This window comes from Pollachius pollachius (genome assembly GCF_949987615.1).
Source record: "Pollachius pollachius genome assembly, chromosome: 19".
NCBI lineage: Eukaryota > Metazoa > Chordata > Actinopteri > Gadiformes > Gadidae > Pollachius > Pollachius pollachius.
In genome coordinates, this window is record NC_136952.1 from 645,270 (window position 1) to 654,580 (window position 9,311).

The following is a 9,311-nucleotide window of genomic DNA, read 5'->3' on the forward strand; positions in this document are numbered from 1 at the left end:
TCAAGGTTTTCTGTGCAGTGCCTGCCCACTAAGTTGTGTTCCTGAGAGGTTTGGCTTGGTTGTTTTACCACATATGAGTCCATCATATGAACATGTTGCTTTGATTGATCAACATAATGTGAACATGCATTTGAGAAGAAATCAAAGTAAGATGGTTTTCCTTTTGTATCCTGCTTTCCCTTCTGTTGAAACATTTGATTAACTTTATGATTTTTGGCTCGATGACTCTGTTTTATTTTCCGGTTAGATTCAGATGCATGAGGAGAAGTCTCACGTTCGGCTCTTTTTATGACTCTTCCACTGCTTGTCACCAAGGGTAGTCGAACCGGGACCAGATAATGGACCCAAAAACAGTCTTGGAACTAGCTTTACTAGTATTTTCTACTTCTGTTTGTTGGATTAAAGGAGCAATGGAATGGCTCCATTTGATTAGAGAGTCCAAATTCTCTTTGGGGAAACTTTATCTTTTCAGAGCAAACAGATGAAAGGCACTGTCATAAGGAGATTGACACAAGAGCCCATGTGCTAGCTAGTAGCACATCAGAACATAAAGGAGAACAGTCTTTTGTGTTATCTTGTTGTGTTTTGTCTTGCCATTTTTTGTCATTTGTCGGTCCTTTCATTGTCCTTTGACAATATTTCTTTGGCTTCTTATACATTTCTGTTGCTGTCTTGAGTAATTAGTTCAACGTGGATCACATAGAACCACTCCATTTCACGCTAACATTTCCCATTTCGGCACCTAAACTATTGTTCTTACTTTCCTTGATGCCAGGACGTCTCACTGACCAATTCTTCCCTCTCTGGTCTTCTCTCCTTGTCACTTTTTCTCCCTTCCTCTTTCCCAACATCATTTTCTGTTGCCTTTTTACTCCGTGTTCTGTTGGCGTTTTGTTCCATCTCCTCCTGTTCTTTTGGTTCTTCCATGTGAAGAAAGCGCGGTTGAGCGCGGAGCAGCAGCGAGAACACTGCCTGCTGGTCACCCTCACAAACCTGTCTTTTCAACCCGACCTTTCTCCGCGTGGTCGACTGCTCCTATTACCGTCCCTGGTCAAACGCGGCTCGCCGGACTGGGGGGCCCCGGGCCCCGTAGCGCTCCGCCAACAGGCTCGCCAGCTCCTTCTCCACTGAAGTCCTGCTGGCCCCTGTCCTCCCCCTGCCCCATCTCCCCAGCGTCCATCAGAACCCTCCTGGGAGCCCCTCCCCCGGTCCCCTACATCACCTCCCCGGTTCAGTCCCCCAGTGAAGTAGCATCCTCCTCCCCCATTCGGACTTATAGAACTATGGCGTCACCCATCAAGACAGTGGTCCAGCAGGGACAGTTCCCAGTCCAGGGGTCCGCCAGCCTTGTGTCCTCTGGCTGCCCAAGCAAACAGGCCACCGACCCGGCGTCTATCAAAAGTCTTGCTTCCGCTTACACTTCGAGGACTTCCCCAGTGCACGCCTCGGCCAGCAGCTCTGTGGTCGACAGATCCCTGGCCGCACACAGCACGCCAACGTCTCCAAAGACGTCTGTGAACATGTATAATTCTGGTCTCCCTTTTAAATCTGTCCTAGGTTCCACACATACAACAGAGGCAGGGTCGACGTCTCTCTCTGCTGCTAAAACCATCTCTAGTTTGTCTTTAATGCAAAGCTCTGTCGACTCAACGCTAGCGTCCCATGGAGGGAGATCTACAGTCTCCTCTCTCTCAAACGGACAGACCACAATCGCCTGTTCAGATTTTTCCACTCTGAACGGATCCCATTCACCCGTAAAATTCCCATCGTCTTCCTCCACGCCATCCTCGCCTTCCTCACGCCTCTTCTCCGACAGGAGTAGCAGCCTCCAGGACAGAATCCAGGCCACCACCCAGGCAGCAACCTCCAGCGCCAGTGCAGCCATAAACGAAGCCATAAACTCGTGCTCCGCCTCAGGCTACGGCACTCTCAAATCCATGTCCTCCACACATAGATCTGCAGCCTCCAGCTCTGCTTACGGCTCCTATAGATCTGCAAATGCCAGCTTGCCAGCGTCCTCCAGTAGCACGGCGGTACCAGTGTACTCCAGTAGCATGACCGTACCAGTGTACTCCCTCGTAAACGTGCTGCCCGACTCCCCCGTCAAACCAGGACCAGGATCCCTCAAAATGGCCCTGCCCGGTCCTTCCCATGCGGGCATGCTCTCGTCGTCTCTGACTTCCTGTGTCACCTCGTCTAAAATCAACTCCCAGCTGAAGTCCCCTCCGTTCATCACGCCGCCGGTCATCCACACGACGGCGGCGTCCAACCAGGACATTCTGAGGGACGTAGCAAACATGAAGGAGGATCTGATGCGTATGACCGCCATCCTGCAGACAGACACACACACAGCGGCTAAAACTGTGCAGACGTCTCATACTGGCACTCCCAAAGAAATGAGGTTAGAGGATGAGGAGCCTTACACTTTAGTGGAAAAGGTCAAGGAGGATTTAGTGAAAGTCAGTCAAATATTACAAACAGATATTTTAACGGAAGGTAAAGCAAGGGCCACTAAAAAGAGAGGTTTGGCCGATGAGTGGGAGGAATTCTCTAATGGGGAGATTGAGGAAGCACAGAGATGCTCTCTGCCAGAGTACAATCCTCCTTTTGATGCAAACACTCAACCAGTCAGGCCCCAGTCTGTGCCAGTCAGAGACTTTGACTTGTCTAGGGTAATAGATTATCTAGCCAATGACATTGGCGCTAGCTCTTTGTCTAAAATGGCAGAGGTCAGAAGTAGGCTGGAGGAGGAAGCAAAAATAGAAGAAAAACAGAAGCGCGTTCTGAAACCGGCGATGTCCTTACAGGACCACAAGCTGAAGATGCCTCCACCTGGGTCGGGTATGCGCACCTCGCCCTCAGAGAAAGACCTCAGTAAACTGGCGGAGTCCTACCAGACGGCGGACGCCCCCCTGGAGTCCCCTGAGGACCTGTCTCATGAGCAGGATAAGAGCCCTCTGTCAGACAGTGGCTTCGAGACCAGGAGTGAAAAGACGCCTTCTGCGCCTCAGAGCGCAGAGAGCACCGGTCCTAAGCCGCTGTTCGCTGACTCCCCCATCCCCCCCTGTGTCACTGAGACCAGAACAGAGGTTCACATCAGGAGCTACGAGCAGCCAGACGACCTCTGTGAGCCTTTGCTGGTGGAGGAGGCTGCGATGGCTTACCCCAGTACGGAGTCGGACACGGCCTCTCCGAGCTCCCTCCCGGATAAGGTCAAAGCCCTTCAGGTCAAAATGTCAGAGGAGGACTCAATGATGAGCAAAAGCATGTGTCTAAAAGAGGAAACTCACATCACGACCACTACTAGAATGGTCTATCACAAGCCCCAGATATCTGAAGGAGCAGAGATGATGGAGGAGTCGATGTCTGTTCGAGACATCATGAAGGCATTTCAGTCAGGTAGAGATCCTTCAAAAGACCTGGCGGGCCTTTTTGAACACAAAGCCAGCCAGGATTCTGTCAAAGGAGATGAACTCACTCCACGGTTTCTCGACAAAGACACTAAATCAAAACCGAAGGTGGAGAGGATTATAGAGGTTCACATAGGAAAGGGCCACGGCGCCTCGGAGCCGACTGAGGTGATCATCAGAGGGAGCAAGAAGCACCCAGAGCTCTACGCTTATAAAGGTGACCGCGGCATCAGGGAGCTCAGTGATTATGACCAACAGGAAGAGGAGGAGCTGACTGCAGAGGAAGCCCTGCCCTCCTTCTTGGAAACCTCTCGTGTGAACACCCCACTGTCACATGAAGAAGACAGCCGCCCAAGCTCTGCTCAACTGATGGCAGACGACTCGTACAAAGCTCTGAAGCTTCTGAGCCAGAATTCCATAGAATACTGTGATGATGAGCTGTCAGAAATCAGAGGGGAGTCCTACAGGTTTGCAGAGAAAATGCTTCATTCAGAGAAACTAGACCCATCTTCACAATCACCCTCAGACACAGAGGATTCAGCCATGACGGCCGACCAAACACATGGCAGCACAGAGGCCATAAGTCAACAGCAGGGAAGCCCCAAAAAGCAGTTTTCCTCCAGGACCCCAAAAGAAGGGTCTCCTAAATCAGGGAAGTTCTCCTCCAACAGAGAGGAACAGGCTCAGTTTGATAAAGTGACTGTGCTGCATTATTCAACAGATCAGGGCAGCCCCAAACACGCCGTGTGGATGCGGTTCACAGAAGATAAGCACGATAGGGGCAGAGACAACCTGCTCTATGAGGACAGAGTGGACAAGACTGTGAAGGAAGCTGAGGAGAAACTGAGCGAAGTGTCACAGTTCTTCCGTGACAAAACAGAGAAGCTTAATGATGAACTTCAGTCCCCTGAGAAGAAACCCATGAGGAGGTCTGGGCAGGGCGCTCGCTCTGGGCCCAGCTCGGCCGGCAGCAGTCCTGAGAGGAGCCAACACAAGCTCCCGGCAGGAGAGGGCTTCAGTAAAAGCGATGTCAGGGAGCCGTTTGTGAGCAAGATGTCCGGTAGCAACGCTTCAAGTGACAGGAAAGGCTCTAGTTTACCCAGCAGTCCGGAGCGAAGTGTGTTTTCCCGCCTCAGTGAGAGTACAGTTAAATCCCCTAGTAAGATCAGCGAGCCTGCTCCGTCGTCTCCGGTGTCGGGTAAATCCACATCGAAGGTCAGCTCTGTGAGAATGAAGTTTGAAGCTGAGGCTCAGAAACAAAGTCAGCCTAGTGTAGCAAAGATCCCTCCCCCAGTGCAGCCCAAACCCTCGGTGAGCAAACTTCCTGTCTACCAGCTATCAGGAGCAGGCCGGACCACCAAGACATCTGAAGTCTCAGGGGACAGTAGCCCACCTACCACCAGGGATATCAGTAAGGCAACATCTCCCGCCCTGAAACCAATAGAGGACAAGCGGTCCAACGTTTCAGACGCATCCCTGAAAAGAAAAATGAGTGATGCTGAAACTGACAAATCTAGATGTAAAGGCAAAGACAATGTCCCTAATCAGCAACTTAAAGAAATTAAAGATAAGAAAGGTCTGGTATTTCCAATTGCCACATATGACACTAAAAACGAGAATTACAATGAAGCTCAAAAGTCCCTCCAATACACAAAAGTTGAAAGTGTCTCTAAAAAGGTTGAGGCTGAGGTATTAAGAAAAGAAAGCGAAAAACCAGTCAACCAAAACATAAGACAAAAGTCAGAATCTCAGATTCCTATTCGAGCAGTCTCCTCCCCTGCTGATAATGATCTTCAAAAGAAACTAACTGTAACCAAACCGTCACAGATACCAACATTAGCTAAGAGCAGAATAGAGACGGGCCCTGAGACAACCCTGCCCCTAATGGATGAACATGTTACTAACAACACATTTGAGATTTTAGATAATGCCCCCAGAGACTCCAACTCAAATAAGCTTCCAAGTCCTGCAGAAACACTAGAAAAGATCATCGGCCCCCCGATGACTTCAACGACTAAAGAGAACTTCAAGGGCTTCGAAACCCTCCCAGTTTATGCAGGTGTCCAGGTGGGCAGACAAGCAGAAAGAGAGGCGGAGGGAGGGCTTTACACGGTGAAACAGAAGTCCTGTATGGCCCTCAGCCCCATCAGCCCAGACGATGACACCCTAGAGCAGGTTTCCTTCATGGACAGCTCTGGGAAGAGTCCGCTCACTCCAGAGACCCCCAGCTCTGAGGAGGTGAGCTACGACCTCACAGCCAGGACCCCAGATTGCTTCGGGGACTTTTTACCAGGCAATACCAGCCCTATAATGGAGGTTTCTGAGGATTCAGAGGAGGACCAATGCAAATCTAGTTTCTCTTTTAAAGAGGCCTTACCAAGAAAACCAAATAGTAAAACCGTTGAAGCCAATCAAGCCGATGTTTATAATTCTAATCAGGAGCAAAAGAAAGTGATAGACAATCAGACAGAATCAGAATCTTATTTAAACCAGCAGGATACATCAGACAACGCAAATGAGAACAAGACAGAGCAAGAGCAGCAAACTGTATCTAAAGACAAAGGTGTTGCGTATATAGAGTTTCCACCTCCTCCCCCTCTCGATTCAGCCTCTGAACAGTCAGATGTGGAGAGGAAAGGTTCCTGTAACTCTTCAGGAACCGAGACTGAGATGATGGAGGTGAACTTGCAGGAAGAGCATGATAGGCATCTACTGACTGAGCCAATCATACGCATCCAGCCGCCCACCCCCGTGCTCACAGATGCTGATGACAGCCAATCAAATGCTGAGGATGACGGGGACGACGTGTCAGTCTTCCAGCCTGTACCTTATAAGCATTCAACCCTCCCTGAAGAGGGGAAGGTCAAGGCGGGTTCGAAACCCAAAAAACAGGACAAAAATGGGAACAACAAAGAACCCAACGGTGGAACCAACGGTGGAACCGAGGAAACCAATGGCTCCAACGGTTCGGATGGTTTAAATGGCAAAGAGGGAGAAGAGGGGGATGGTGAACAAAACGGGAACGACCAGTCAATCACCGACTGCTCCATCGCCACCACCGCTGAGTTCTCTCACGACACGGACGCCACGGAGATCGACTCGCTGGACGGGTACGAGCTCCAGGACGAGGACGATGGTCTGTGTGAGCAGGCAGACTCACGGCTGTTTGGCCTCCCAGACAGCAGGAGGGACGTCTGGGCGACCGAATCCTTCCGCTCCACAGACAGGTCCTTCCCCCCCACTAAACTAGAAGCGATCGAGGAGGAGAAATCTCCAGAGGAAATTGTAAAGAATGACTCTAAGAACGGCTCCCCCTCGGGCGGGGAGAAGACTGAGGACGTTTGTGAAGACGGGGAGAAGAAGCCCGCGGACAAAGAGGGCTTCTCTGACACTTACTTTAGCTATAAACTCGAGGAAGAATTTAATTCCACGTTCAAGACGGTGGCGACCAAAGGGCTGGACTTCGACCCCTGGCCTTCCAAAGGCGAGGAGGACGTGGTGGTGGACATGGCGGAGCCTCGAGACATCAACGATGAGCCCAAACCTTTTGGATTGGCCGCCGACGACCACTCGCAGAACACCACGCCAGATACCACCCCCGCGCGAACGCCAACCGACGATAGCACGCCGACAAGCGAGCCGAACCCCTTCCCCTTCCATGAAGGGAAAATGTTTGAGATGACACGCAGCGGTGCGATTGACATGAGCAAGAGGGACATGGTGGAGGAGAGGCTCCAGTTTTTTCAGATTGGTGAGCATCCCTGTTCAGCGGGCAGGTACAGGGTCAGTGATTCAGAGGCAGAGGTGTACGCACAACAGACAGTAGGACATCAGGTCAGCACACAGCATCCCACACATCTCTTCACATCGCCACAGGTCTCCATGCAGTCCACCACCGTCCGCTTGGACCGGTCCAATGCTAAGGGAGGGGCCAACACATGCTCACAGTCAGACCACTCTAAAGTCTCAACCTTTAAAACGGGTCCTAAATCACCCCCAGATCAAACACCAAACGTAAGCGATGTGAGCGGAGGTTCAAATGACCAGACAAGCACTTTTGAACAGCCTAATTATAGTTCCTCAGGATCCCTGGTAGATAATTATTACTCTGTAGAATCATATTACTCCGATTCCAGCGGTTCTGAAACTGGAATGACGGATGATTATTCTCATAACTGGTCATCAGGCATGGTATATAATAATAACTCTAGCACTCAGTTAGGCACATCGGCACAGGAGGAACTCCAAGGCACTTATAACCAGAGTAGGGATATCTTGTCTTCCACATCACTCTACAGCACAAAGCCCCATTCAGGGAACAGCAGTAACAGTAACAGAGGCAGCAGCCTCCCGCCTTCTAAGGCTCCTGCAGACAGCCTCCTGTTTAGCTTGTTGTCAGAACCCCCACCACTGCGGGCTGATAAGATAGAGGAGACAGACCGGGACAGTAGGTCAGCTTCGGACGCAGCAATAATCACAGCACCCCTGGTGGTCTCACAGCACATACGCAAACCCAGGCTACCTGTTAGCGAACGTAGCTTAAAACTATGCAATGGCTTTCAACTGCTAGGGAAAGATAAGCTAAAGGAAAGGGGCGGCGCTCGCGTTAAATGTGAGAGTCGAGAACGATTCGACCCTCGTCAGGGTAGAAATAACAAATCTAGAATTCCAGTTTTAAAAGAAAAGAAACAGGCTTTAACCGATCATAAACGAGTCCGGTCGAGATCTGCATTAGGGGACATGAAGGTAGCAGAGGTTAATAAACCCAAACACAACCCAGGGAGAGACCGGTGGGGTGTCAACCAGACGCTGAACACCCAGGGGTCACACAGTTCCACAATCAAATCCACCACTAGCTGCCGGGTAGGAAAGGCCACTTATTCCCCCCCGGTGGGGGCTCAGACAGGGAGGAGGAGGAACACACTGACCAATGAGGACGAGGCGGGCAGCACATCCAGGGACACCTCCTGCTCAGAACTCTCTAGCATTTCCAAATCTTCTCCTACCTCCACCACCACTGCCTCCAACACGACCACTCCCACCACCACCACCAGCACCACCACCACACCATCACACCCCACTAGAGGTGTGAGAGCTGAGGCTGCGTGGAGGAGCAGCAGGAGGAAGCGTAGGCCATCTCATGGAGCTCAGGAGGAGCAGATGGAGGAGGGGGCACAGGTTGAGAAGCCCAGAGTGGCTCCTGCCGCAGAGAACCAGAATAGTTTGTAAACTCTTTATAAACAACATTCTCCTTATTCTTCGTCTTCTTCTACCTCCTATTCAAGTTGCATGTAGCTGTCGTGGTGCTTTGTGTGGCGTGATGTGTAGATGTCACTTCCTCTTCCTGTCGGTCTTGTCCTCTATGGCGTTTTCTGTGAGAGAGAGATGCTAGGGTGGAGAGTAGAATACTGAAGGCACACCTTCACGTACTGAACGTGCTTGGTTGAGGGACCTTACTTTGGTTGAGACGAGTTTCAGTAGATAAGGCTAGCTTAACTTAACTTAAGACTGCTGTTTGATCATCAAACTAGGGAGAGCACCAGTCAGCAGATGGACTGTACTTAAACCTCTGCCAATGTGTGGCTTAGCCTGAGGACCACCAGCAGGTACACCCAGTAGGCTGCAGCTCAGGATTAGTTCCACTACTACTGGGGGGTCTCGCACGCATGCCCACTTTCACCCGCCACCAAACAGGCCTTGCATCCACCGACTGCACCGTCACGCGGTGTAGTGTACACGTGTAGGGGAACCCCAACGTGTGGGACTGTGTTGTGTTTGCTCAGGTCCACCGGACTGGTTCGTAGTGTGTGTTTTGTACATCTGGTGGATTTGATCTCTCTATGAACACTGTGAAAACAATTCATTAGAATAAACTAGAAATCCCACATAAGCCAGCTGCAT

The 9,311-nt window shown here is 50.8% G+C and overlaps 1 protein-coding gene across 6 annotated transcripts in view; it reads left to right on the forward strand.

Moving 5' to 3' along the window:
* LOC307089991 (ankyrin-3-like) overlaps positions 1–9,311 on the forward strand; it is a 44,505-nt gene that overhangs the window by 22,976 nt on the left and 12,218 nt on the right. The window contains exon 17 of one of the 6 annotated variants that reach the window (XM_079756500.1): positions 934–7,161. The exons of the other annotated variants lie outside the window; for them this stretch is intronic. Coding sequence (XP_079612626.1) covers positions 934–7,161 — 6,228 coding nt within the window. The remainder of the gene's footprint in view (positions 1–933; positions 7,162–9,311) is intronic. 6 annotated transcript variants of the gene reach the window in all.